Source organism: Lissotriton helveticus, chromosome 3_1 (assembly GCF_964261635.1).
Source record: "Lissotriton helveticus chromosome 3_1, aLisHel1.1, whole genome shotgun sequence".
NCBI classification, from domain to species: Eukaryota; Metazoa; Chordata; class Amphibia; order Caudata; family Salamandridae; genus Lissotriton; species Lissotriton helveticus.
The window spans coordinates 900126463-900139774 of NC_136061.1; the positions used below are offsets into that span (position 1 = coordinate 900126463).

At 46.6% G+C, this 13312-nt stretch overlaps 1 protein-coding gene across 1 annotated transcript in view; it reads left to right on the top strand.

The window, feature by feature from the left end:
- Window positions 1–13312, top strand: part of SF3A3 (splicing factor 3a subunit 3) — a 241738-nt gene that overhangs the window by 172431 nt on the left and 55995 nt on the right. Inside the window, exons 12-13 of the mRNA XM_078681237.1 lie at window positions 11760–11829; window positions 12333–12497. Of these exons, the coding sequence (XP_078537363.1) occupies window positions 11760–11829; window positions 12333–12497 (235 nt within the window). The remainder of the gene's footprint in view (window positions 1–11759; window positions 11830–12332; window positions 12498–13312) is intronic.

The following is a 13312-nucleotide window of genomic DNA, read 5'->3' on the forward strand; positions in this document are numbered from 1 at the left end:
TGAGTACCACTGCCCCTGCACAACATACACTACCCAAGCCAAAGGCAGCGGTCAGCACTCCGCCCATGGGGCCCAGTCGAGACCGAAATTTACCCTCCGACGCCCCGCCTTCGGGCTCGGTTCCGAGGAAAAAGACTACGCCTTCCGGTGCCTCAGCGCCGAAAAAAACCACATGTGCCAATTCCACCTCCTCCATTGGCACCAAAACATCCTTCAACACCGAAGGACTCTTCGACAACGAAGCCAAAACGCCCTTCGGTGCCCAAAGACCCTTCGGCACCCGAACCAAAAGACACATCGGTGCCGAAGCCAGGAACCGTACCGGACCTGAAAGCTTCGACTCTGAAACCCTCCGGTTCCAAAAATAAGGAAGGGGAGCTAGATTCCGGCGCCGCAGGCCCAACAAAACCTGTCTCCACGCCAAAGTCTCCAATATCGGTACCAAAGACTCCAAGGCCTGATACAAACAAGCCTAAACTTCCTTCGGCACCGAAGAAATTGCCACAGGACTCAATCACTCCTCCTAAGGCAAAGAACACTAAGCAACCCCTATCGGCACTAAAAAAATTGACGCCGAAGAAGATTATAGAAGAGGAAGAACTGTTTAGACCAGATCCTAGACAGAAACAAGTCCATATTAATCCAAAAACAGGACATGTGGAAGCAATTCCTTATAAGAAAAGACCATCAGACACACCACTCCCACTTGTGGTTCCTGCCAAAAAGAAGGATTGTGCAACTTCTCCAATGCACCCTTCCTCTCCTTCACCTTCTTCCTCTCCTATCCCTCCTCACATTGAACCTATAACTTCTCCAGTTCAATCTCCTGCATCATCACTCCACACTGACGAGGAGTATGATTTAGGTGAGGGGGATGACGTACCAGAGCCACATACATACCCTTTGAATGAGGATGTCAATCCAGAATATCCCAAGGATGACGATGCATACAATTTTCCACCAAACAATGTGCCAGACATCCCTGATCCTCAGTACTACCCAACAAAACCTTCCCCTCCAGAGGATAGTATTGGGTTTAATTATCTATTAAACAGAGCTGCCCTTTACCATGGAGTTTCAATGCACTCTGATGCCATTGAGGAGGATTTCTTATTAGACACTTTTGAGCAGTAAACTAATACTAGTGGCCCCCACATAGGCACGTCAACAGTGGTTCACCACGCTGCTAGATCTCTCACTGGTTCCACATCAGAAATTACGGCTCACGCCTTCCTTGTTAACACAGAACCATGGAGAAATAAGGCACCCAGAACCAAACCAACTGAATTTGGCGATCTGGCTCCTGAGGTCTTAGAGTTTGGCTACTTAAACTTACCACCAGACTGTATGAACATAATTAAAGAAGCTAGAAGACCCACTACCAGAGCATGTCATGCTGCTAAGTGGAAAATATTTGCAATATACTGTAACAACAATCACATTAATCCACTGGATGTTTCCATCCAAAATATTATTTGCTACCTTCTACACCTACAAAGGTCCAATTTGGCTTATTCTTCCATACGCCTGCATCCAGCAGCAATTGCAGCCTATTTACAAAATAGACAGCATTTATCTCTCTTTAGAGTACCTGCAATAAAAGCATTTATGGAAGGATTAAAACGAATAATCCCACCTATGTTACCTCCTGCGCCAGTATGGAACCTAAACGTGGTCCTTACAAGACTTATGGGTCCCCCTTTTGAGCCTTTACATAAGTGTGAACTGCAATTCCTAACATGGAAAACGGCCTTCGTTGTTGCCATCACCTCTCTCAGAAGAGTTAGTGAAATATAAGCATTCACAATAGAAGAACCATTTTTTCAAATACACCCTAACAAAGTGGTTCTTAGACCCAATCCAAAATTCCTGCCAAAAGTTATTACTCATTTTCACCTTAACCAATCAGTAGAGTTACCAGTGTTTTTTTCGAAAACCGGACTCTGTTGCAGAAAGGGCTTTACACACCATACATGTTAGAAGAGCTCTATTATACTACACAGACAGGACTAAATCCTTCAGAAAGACAAAACAACTATTTGTATCTTTCTCTCCCCCACACAAAGGCAATCCCATTTCTAAAGGAGGAATTGCCAGATGGATTGTAAAGTGTATTCAGATATGCTATCAAAAAGCTAAACCTACACTAACAGTTCCTCCTAGAGCACACTCCACTCGCAAACTAGGAGCCTCTATGGCTTTCTTAGGAAACATACCACTAGAGGACATATGCAAGGCAGCAACATGGTGTACAATACACACCTTCACTAAACACTATTGTGTTGATGTGCAAGCCAAGCAGCAAGCTGCAGTAGGCCAAGCTGTCCTTAAAACACTATTTCAGTATGCTGCAAAGGATACAAGCGACCACCGCTAGGGGAGACACTGCTGCACAATCGTTGCTAAGTGTACAATCTGCAGCTCATATGCCTCGAACGGAATATGCTACTTACCAGTATGCATCTGTTCTTGGCATGTAGAGCTGCAGAGTTGTACACGTCCTCCCGCCTCCCCGGGACTTGTATCCGTTCCAGTACTCATCTTACTTAGATGCACATGCATGGACATCCTTTCTCTTTACTTCTACTAACTCCATCATTTCCCATCATGGCGAAAAACAATCTGAGGATGGAGTCGATGGCCATACGCAGTATTGTCCAAGGGAGGAGTCACCTATCTCGTGACTACAAAGACTTCTTCCAAGAAGACAACAACCTGCAATCATCCGAGCCCAACACCAGGTGGCGATCTATTGCTAAGTGTACAACTCTGCAGCTTTACATGCCAAGAACAGATGCATACTGGTAAGTAGCATATTCCTTCCTTTCTAAAGTCATTTCTGCTTTTCATATCAATCAATCTGTTGAATTACCCGTGTTCTTCCCTCAACCAGATTCAGTGGCAGAACATGCCTTACACACATTAGATGTGAAGAGAGCATTGCTTTATTACATGGAAAGGACAAAACCTTTCTGTAACACAAATCAACTTTTTGTCGCTTTTGCTCTGCTACACAAAGGCAATCCCATATCAAAATTAGATATTGTAAGGTGGATAGTCAAGTGCATTCAAACATGCTATGCCAAAGCAAAACTAATTTTAACAGTTCCCCCTAGCACACACTACATGCAAACTGAGGGCTTCTATGGCATTCTAAGGAATTATACCCATTAATGACGTATGCAAAGCTACAACATGGTCTACACCGCACCCATTCACAAAACTCTATTGTTTAGATGTGTTAGCAAGACAACAAGCTAGAGTGGGCCAGGCAGTTTTACGTACACTATTTTAGACCACTGTAACAGATGCAGGTTAGCCACCTCTTTGGGAGATAACTGCTATATATATTCTATGCACAGCATATGATCTACAGCTCATATGCCTTGAACGGAAAATGCTATTTACCCAGTATGCATCTGTTCTTGGCATATAGAGCTGTAGAGTCATATGCGGCCACCTGCCTCCCCGGGTACCTATACCTGTTGCAATAACATCTTGTTCGAGGCATGTGGGCTGCTAAATTCATATCTTAGCATTAGATCGCCGCCTAGTGTTGGGCTCGGATGATTGCACATTGTTGTCCTGGAAGAGTCTTCGAAGTATCCTGAGATAGGTGGCTCCTCCCCTGGACTACAGTGCGCATGGGCATCGGCTCCATCCCCAGATTGTTTTTTTCCGCCATTGGGTTCGGATGTGGTCTCGACGTCTTACTGTCGGAACCAAGTAAAACTAACTTTTAGCGGCCAAAAGGCCTCGATTTTCTTGCGTCGGTATTGTCTGCGCACGGTCTCGAGTCTTCCGTCTCTTGGAGCCGGAATAAGCGGAGTTTTCTTCGCTCTCTGAACTTTGAGGCCTTCTCATCGCGACACGACTGCAAGCCTTTTCGGACATGGAGCGGAGCCCGTTTAAGTACTGCCCGCTCTGTGGGTCCAAGTACCCACACATCGATCTACACCCCGTCTGTAACAAGTGCCTTTCGCCTGACCACGACGACGGAAAGTGCAAATTGTGTGCGCAGTTCCGCTCAAAGAAAACTCTCAAGCTTCGGCGCGCGGTGCGCTTGGAAGCTAAGCAAGCGGCCCCGGATCCGGAGAACATCTTCGGCGACCAAGACGAAGAGGTCCAGGGTCACCTTCTACAAATCTCCCCACCAGAGACGGAGGTCGAGGCGGATCCGGGAGACGACGACGGAGTCGCGGGTCAAGGCCTTGAATACGTCGAAGAGGTAGGAGACGACGATGAGATTTATGGGGCCGCGGCAGACAGCTCGGGGGACGAGCTCTGCCCCGAAGGTTACGAAGATACCGACCGGGACACGGGATCGCCTGTCGGCCTTACCCAAGACCCGTTGCCGCAAGCCACAGCCCCGCCTTCGGGCCCGGCTACGGACTCACTTGCTGAGCAGACTGTTTCGAAAACGAAACTGAAACCATCGGGATCGACAACACCTAAAATGGCCGACCCGAAAACGAAACCGAAACTTAAGGACTCGAGTGTCCCTAAGATGGCTGCCGTGCCGGTGAAAAAGTCGGTGCCCGCTACCCCATCGGCTCCGTCGACCTCCGGTCCGCAGAAGCCAAAGAAGTCCGTCGATTCCGATGCTGCAAAATCGAAACCGACGCCTGAGGAGGGGTCCTCCAAAAAAGATGGTCGGCACGGGTCAGCGGCTACGACGCCGTCCAAGCCCGCCAAAGTCGGCTCCAAGGAGGCTACGCACAAGAAGTCTGCGCCCCGGACTCAGGAATCGGAGGCGCTGAAGACGGGTTCCGCGCCTAAAGCGCACAAGGCCCACAAGGACGTCGGATCCGAGGGACCGATCAGACCATCCTCGTCAGCGACGAAGCCCACTGTGAGTGAGACGTCCCTCATTGCAGACTCACTGCAAAGAATCAGGGAGAAAGCCTTTGCCCCGTCGGCTCCGATACCATCGCCGCAGCCGCAAAAGGACACTCCGGCAAAGCCTTCTGGGAAACTTCTCTTTCTTTTGCCACCTAAGGAGGCGCCGAAAGCGTTTTCAACCAAATCGGCTCCGAAACAAGTTTCTTCGCCGGCTGCCCCGCTTCCACGTCGGGTACTCGAATCAGAAGACGATTCAGAGCATTTCATCGACGCTGACACAGGCAAGCTGACCCTCTATAAGAGGAAAATCACTTCGGAGCCAGTGGACTCCTATGTCATCCCACTGAAAAAGAAGAGGGTGCCCCTTGACGCCTCAGGCCTCACGGAGCCAGTCCAGCCTCCTCCAAGACGGAGCCCTACTCCCTCCCCAGAACACTCTGCGGGTGAGGGGTATGATGAGGACGAGCAGTACAATTTCCCTATCGATGAACCTGATGCACAACCGGATTCATACGATGACACTGGTGACCAGAACACCCAGGGTGTGGGGCAGGACCCGCAGCTCTTTAATGCACGTGCATCCCCGACTGAGGACTCAGCAGGCTTTCATGCACTACTTGAAAGGGCGGCAGCCAATCATGATGTGGACATGCATGCCGACCCGGTTGAGGAAGACTTCCTTTTCGATACCTTTTCAGTCTCTGAAAGGACAGTAAAGACACTTCCTATGCTAAAAGGAGTCCTCAAACATGCTGGGGACATTTTTAAGGAGCCTACAAGAGCGAGAGTGGTCAACCCTCGCATTGAAAAGAAGTACAGGCCTGCGCCTGCGGACCCCGCCTACATCCGGGGACAATTGCCACTGGACTCTCTTGTGGTCGCCAATGCCAGGAAACGTGCCAACTCCCAGACAACGGGTGAAGCTCCTCCCCCGGATAAGGAGTCCAAAGTGCTAGAGGCAGGGGGCAAAAGAGTGGCTGCACAGGCATCAAACTTTTGGCGCATCGCCAATACACAGGCGCTCTTGGCGCGTTACGATAGGGCACACTACGATACCCTAGAACAGGTTGTACAACACCTGCCTCCACAGTTCCAAGAAGCTACACAACTGCTCATTAACGAAGGGAAGCTAATCTCAAACGCAGCCATCAAGTGTGCGCTTGACGCTGCAGATACAGCTGCTAGGGCTGTCAACACTAGCGTTATGCTGAGACGACAGGCGTGGCTACGCATCTCAGGCTTTAAACCGGATATTCAGACAACAATTCTTAATCAACCGGTCAATCCTGATAGTCTGTTTGGTCCAGATGTTGACACCACCCTAGAGAAAATAAAAAAGGACACGGAAACTGCTAAATCCATGGGGGCCCTGCAGTCTCAACAGTTTCGTGGCAGCAATTTTCGTCGCTCAGGTGCACGTGGGGTCACCAGAGGACAAATGGGTCAACAATCCCAGTTCTCAAAAGGTGGGGCACAATCCTCGTTCACGAAACAGAACAAGGGAGGTTACAGGAATAACAGCAACAGAGGTCGCGGCAGAGGAAACAACAACCCCCGCTCCTCTACTCCAAGCAAACAGTGACTCTCTGTCACTGCCCCCCGACCACCTAACACCTGTCGGGGGGAGACTGCAGCAGTTCCTGCCCGTCTGGAAAAACATCACCACAGACAGGTGGGTGCGACAACTAGTCCAGTATGGTTATTGCCTAGAATTAAAGTCCACTCCACCCAACATCCCGCCAAGGCAAAGGCCTATGTCCGCAGAGCACTTGCTCTTATTGCAGCAGGAAGTGGTGGTGATGCTGCAAAAGGGAGCAATCGAGCAAGTGCCGGTGGGAGAGGAAGGCACAGGGGTATATTCCCTGTACTTCCTTATTCCAAAGAAGGACGGATCTCTCAGACCCATTCTAGATCTACGCCCCCTCAACCTGTACATACTATCGGAACATTTCCACATGCTTACACTGCAACAGATTCTTCCCTTGCTAAACCAAGGAGACTTCTTGGCAACCTTAGATCTCAAGGATGCATATTTCCACATTCCACTTCACCCGTCACACAGGAAATACCTCAGGTTCACTATTCAAGGCAGGCACTACCAGTTCAAGGTCCTACCCTTCGGAGTCACAACAGCCCCGAGGGTGTTCACCAAGTGTCTGGCGACAGTAGCGGCGCACCTCAGGAGGCAGAACATCCATGTCTACCCCTACCTAGACGACTGGCTCGTACAAGCCAAGTCAGAGCAGCAGTGCGCCGCGGACATGTCAACTACAATTCACCTTCTTCACGATCTGGGTTTCTCCCTAAACTACCCAAAATCGCATCTTCAGCCGGCACATGTCCGGCAGTTCCTAGGTGCAACGATCAACACCCTGACGGCCATGGCTCAGCCAAACCAAGTCAGGATAGACAGCATGCAAGCCCTGATCCAAAGGTTCAGGCCACAACACTCGCTTCCAGCGAGAGTGTTCATGCAGTTGATAGGCATGATGGCCTCCTGCATCTTCATAGTCCCTCACGCACGGCTACACATGCGCCCGCTCCAGGAGTGCTTAGCGAATCAGTGGACACAGGCTCGTGGACAATTGACAGACCTAGTGTTGGTTACCAGTCGGGCATACGACTCTCTGCATTGGTGGACTCCACACAACCTTTGCAAGGGCCGACTGTTCCAAGAGCCTGTGCCGCAGATTGTCCTGACAACGGACGCATCTCTCCAGGGATGGGGAGCTCATGTGCTCACTTACACAGTGCAGGGACTATGGTCAACGCAGCAACAGAAGATGCACATCAACTATCTGGAACTGACGGCAATCTTCATGGCGCTCAAGTCCTTCATTGTACATCTGTGCAACAAGGTCGTGCTAGTCCGGACGGACAACATGACCGCGATGTACTACATTCAAAAGCAGGGAGGCACCCACTCGCCACAGCTGTCTCATCTGGCTCAGAGCATGTGGAAGTGGGCCATTCAGAGGAACATTTTCCTCATGGCAGAACACCTCCCAGGAAAGGACAATCAGATGGCAGATCTGCTCAGCAGGTACAGCCATCAAATGCACGAGTGGGAGTTACACCCATCTGTCCTCCACCCGTACTTCCAGCAGTGGGGTCATCCGGAGATAGACCTGTTGGCCACAAAAGAGAACGCAAAATGCCAACACTTTGCCGCCAGGTTCCCTCACCCACAGTCGCAGGGGAATGCGATATGGATGAACTGGTCAGGCAAATTTGCGTACGCTTTTCCGCCAGCCCCTCTAATACCGCTGGTCGCAAGAAAGCTAAGGCAGCACGAGATGACTCTCATCCTAGTTGCTCCAACGTGGGCGCGCCAAGCATGGTACACCACGTTCCTCGAACTCTCAGTGGTGCCGCATCAAAGACTGCGTCTCACACCCAGTCTTTTGACGCAGAACCATGGAGAAATTCAGCATCCAGATCCGCAACAGCTCAACCTGGCGATCTGGCTCCTGAGGTCCTAGAGTTTGGGTACCTTAACCTGCCTCCAGAATGCATGAGCATCATCAAGGAGGCAAGGAAACCAACTACTAGAGCATGCTATGCTGCAAAGTGGAAGCGTTTTGTCATCTACTGTACAGCCAATGACATCAACCCGCTTGATGCATCTATCCCCAACATTATCTGCTATCTGTTGCATCTTTACAAGTGCAATCTGGCGTACACTTCCATTCGGATACATCTATCCGCCATAGCGGCTTATCTTCAGAACAGGCAGCACCTCTCTGTCTTCAGAGTGCCCGCCATTAAAGCCTTCCTTGAAGGTCTGAAAAGAGTCATTCCCCCAAGGACACCGCCAGCTCCAGTGTGGAACCTCAATGTCGTCCTCACCAGACTGATGGGACCACCATTTGAGCCACTGCACTCGTGTGAACTCCAGTTCCTTACGTGGAAAGTAGCTTTCCTTATAGCTATTACGTCTCTGAGGCGTGTCAGTGAGCTGCAGGCGCTCACAATCCAAGAGCCATTCATTCAAATTCATCCAAATAGGGTAGTGCTACGCACTAACCCCAAATTCCTTCCGAAGGTGGTGTCACAGTTTCATCTAAACCAAACTATTGACTTACCAGCATTCTTTCAAAACCCGCAAACGGTGGCGGAAAGAATGCTCCATACCTTAGATGTACGGAGGGCGTTGATGTACTACATAGACAGAACACAACCCTTTAGAAAGACAAAACAACTCTTTGTTGCCTTCGCACCACAACACAAAGGCAACCCAATTTCCAAAGCAGGGATAGCCAGGTGGATTAAGTGCATCCAGATATGTTATCAAAAAGCCAAGCGCACTTTAACAATACCCCCCAGAGCGCACTCCACACGCAAACTGGGGGCATCCATGGCTTTCCTAGGGAACATTCCTTTAGAGGATATTTGCAGAGCAGCCACGTGGGTCACACCACATACTTTCACAAAACACTACTGTGTTGATGTGCATTCCAAGCAGCAAGCAGCTGTAGGACAGGCTGTTCTCAAGACACTTTTTCAGGTTTCTGCAGCTGGCACGGGCAACCGCCGCTGATGGAGGGACTGCTATGTATTCTATGCTAAGATATGAATTTAGCAGCCCACATGCCTCGAACTGAATATGCTACTTACCAGTATGCATCTGTTCTTGGCATGTAGGGCTGCTAACATTCATATCGCCCGCCCTCCTCCCCGGTGCCTGTCGCAGCTGCAGATATACTATTGTATTTATTCATTAGCATGGACATCCTTTACACTTTTCACTCCATCTTCTGCCACAATGGCGAAAAACAATCTGGGGATGGAGCCGATGCCCATGCGCACTGTAGTCCAGGGGAGGAGCCACCTATCTCAGGATACTTCGAAGACTCTTCCAGGACAACAATGTGCAATCATCCGAGCCCAACACTAGGCGGCGATCTAATGCTAAGATATGAATGTTAGCAGCCCTACATGCCAAGAACAGATGCATACTGGTAAGTAGCATATTCAACTTAGATACATCCATTCATGGGCATCCCCTTTTACTACTCTTACTAACTCCATTGTCACCCTCTGCGGGAACACAATCTAACAATGGAGTCGATGCCCATGCACACTATCACCGAAAGCAGGAGTCCCCTACCTTGTAACTGGAAAGACTTCTTCTAAGAAAAACAAAGTGCAAACATCTGGACCCAAAACTAGATGGCGATCTATGCACAGCATATGACTCTAAAGCTCTATAGGCTAGGAACAGATGCATACTGGGTAGGTAGCATTTTGCTTACATGCAGTCATAGGGAGAAAACACTTCCTCGTGAATTAAAATAATCAATATAAATCCACTGTGAACTATAGCTGTTTGATTGAAACTGCTGGAGGACCTTCCAGCATTTCAGCACCAAGATTTTCCACATATTTCCAGCATGCTAATTTTTACTGAATTACATTTGCTGTTTAATGAGTTAACAGTCAGCATAATTTTAGTTAACCACAATACACCCGAGCACACCCGATCATTATATCTCTATTCCAACAAAGGAGTCGAAAAAGGATAGAGTAAAGTTTCTTCTGCACAAAATAGTTTGTTATGCCACTGATCAAATGTCCTTTCAATTGAAAACCAGGCACAGTCTTGAATCGTGTCCTTCCGTTCATTTTTATTTCCACTTTTCAAAATACGAAGAACAGCAGCAGCCGACGCACGTTTCGCCTCCTGGGCTTTTTCAAGGCTATAATTCGAAATAATCATGTCCGATTGTTCGTGACCCTGCTTTGTATGAGTTAGCCTCGGTACTAAAAATGTAAGAACATTTAATGAATGAGGTATCAGTCGGGTAGTGAAATGACCCGCTTTCAAAGTACTAGATCCTTTCCATGTGCTGCCTCGCAGATACAAGAACCGCTTCGTTCCTTTGTCGCCGGTCACAACTTTACATACATGTGAGAAGATACAGAACGGACTAATCAAGGTCCGAATAATTTTATAAGCGACAAAGGAACAAAGCGGTCCTTGTATCTGCAAGGCAGCACATGGAAAGGATCTAGTACTTTGAAATCAGGTCATTTCACTACCCGACTGGGGTGATAGCTCATTCATTAATTGTTCTTACATTTTTAGTACGGAGGCTAACTCATACAAAGCAGGGTCACGAACAATCGGATACGATTATTTCGAATTAGACCCTTGAAAAAGCCCATAGTGCGAAACGTGCGTCGGCTGCTGCTGTTCTTCGTATTTTGAAAAGTGGAAATCAAAATGAACGGAAGCACCTGATTCAAGACTGTGCCTGGTTTTCAATTGAAAGGACGTTTGATCAGTGGCATAACTGAAACGTTTTGTGCGGAAGAAACTTTACTCTATGCTTTTTTGACTCTTTTGTTGGATTAGAGATATAATGATCGGGTGTGTTCGGGTGTATTGTGGTTTACTATTGTTCTAGGCTGCTTGGTCCTTGGAAAGACATACCCTGATGGGTGAGTATTGTAACATCATATGAGCACGCCAAACAAATGCTGTTGAATTGAATTATCTAGACTTTGTCTTATCAATAGATGGGCTGATCATCAAGCAAACCCACAAAGCTTTGGAAGTAATTTATAAAGCATAGTTTTAGTTACATGAGCTTGATGCATATTCTTGGACGGTACTTCAGGAAAGTCTTTGACTTGTCATTTGACACGGAGTTTTACTTGAATTACTAGAAGTTAAAATAATTTGACACTGAAGTCATGAATTGTTTTTTTTTTTTTTTACAAACGAATAGCCAGGAAGTGAATTCTTTAGCTAAAAGTAGTGAAGGAAACTGAGGATCTTAAATATTTATAAAAGGGAGGTGCTGTCAAGTGTTAAAATCTTGCATTTTAATTTTGTATGTCAATTTATTTGTTAAATATCTTGCTAGACACTTGCAAATTATTTTCCTTAAAATGTTTCTCCTTTTTTGCAGGGACATGGAAAGGAACAAAGATATTTCTTTTCTAGAGGCTCAGGTCTATGAATATGTGGAAGTTCTTGGGGTAAAAACACAGTTCTTTCACATATGAATGTTTGACAATATGTATCTGGTGTTTGTAAACGTGGTGGAGTTTTTAAATCTGATGTGTAAAAATGCAAGGTATTCTCCCACTGATTTCCCAATTCACTGCGAAGTGGTAATAGGGGAGGTGGTTTGGGACATATGTGAATGTAAGTGTCTTATTTATTTTGAGTTTCATAGTTTTTTGATTTTCAGTGTGTGTTAGGAAAAGCTTCTTGATGTTTCCATTCTTTGTTGTTTTGGGAAGCAGTGGGTTTGGATGGTGTGGCTTTTAGTGACATAGCAGAAGTTTGATTACTGTTAAATTCTTCTGAGTATTGCTCTTTTGGCTTGTAAAAGTAAGCAGGTGTTGGTTCTGTTGGTCTGTGCATTTCTTTGAGTTTCCATTGAGTTTTAACTATAGATTAAGGGGATATGCACCTTTCTCTTGTGCTTCACATTTATTGCTTCATTAGTTTGTTTATATTCTCACGGTGTCTGCAGGAACAGCGACATCTCACTCATGAGAATGTTCAGCGGAAGCAGGCCCGCACAGGGGAGGAGAGAGATGAGGAGGAGGAGGAGCAGATCAGTGAGAGTGAAAGTGAAGATGAAGAAAATGAAATCATTTATAATCCCAAAAACCTTCCTCTTGGATGGGATGGCAAGGTGCATAATTACCTAGTTAAAAACTATTCTCATGACTTGATTTTTAAGCATGCATGTTCTAGCTCATTTGAGAAGCAATGTTCACTTCCTGGAGTCTTCTGGCAGCGCTCGAATGGTCCATTCGACTTCATGGGAGAGAGATCCACACAGCTGGTTTATTCTCTTTTGCATTCTTTGTTGCTGTTGGCCTGAAAAAATGTTACATCCAACTCGTTTTAGAAGATACAGCTCATCTTTTGACTACTTTAATCCTGATATTTTTCGCTTTGCAGATTTCAGTAGATGAATAAACTGCGGTGGTGCAGGTGCAAACAGTTATGGCCACATTCCCTTGTTAAATATGTAACCGATGCACGTTCTCAGTCATCATCACACTTTTCAAAACTTAGTTATTCACTGATCAGGTGTTACAGCATTTAAAACCCAAACTGCATGCTAGTTTAGCTTCCTGTAAACTCATGTCTATTAATTATTTTTCATACCTAAATTAAACTGGCCCAAAAGAAGCGCCAGAAGATTAAACTTAAAAAATAATGATCCTAAACTGAAAACAACCCAGACAAATAATATAAAAAAACTATTATCAGAAAAAACAAATAGTTACTAAATGAAAGCATGCAATTTGTAATAAATTAAACATATCTTCAACTGCAGTCATTATGCTATCCTTGTTTATCAAAAGGAAAATGTGTAATTGATAACCATGTGTTGGGGATCTGTGCATAAAATAACATGTAGATGGGTACCTGTTAGGCACCTAGGTTCTGATTATCTTCTTTTACAACTCTAGTTTTGTTATTGTTAGTCAGATCCCT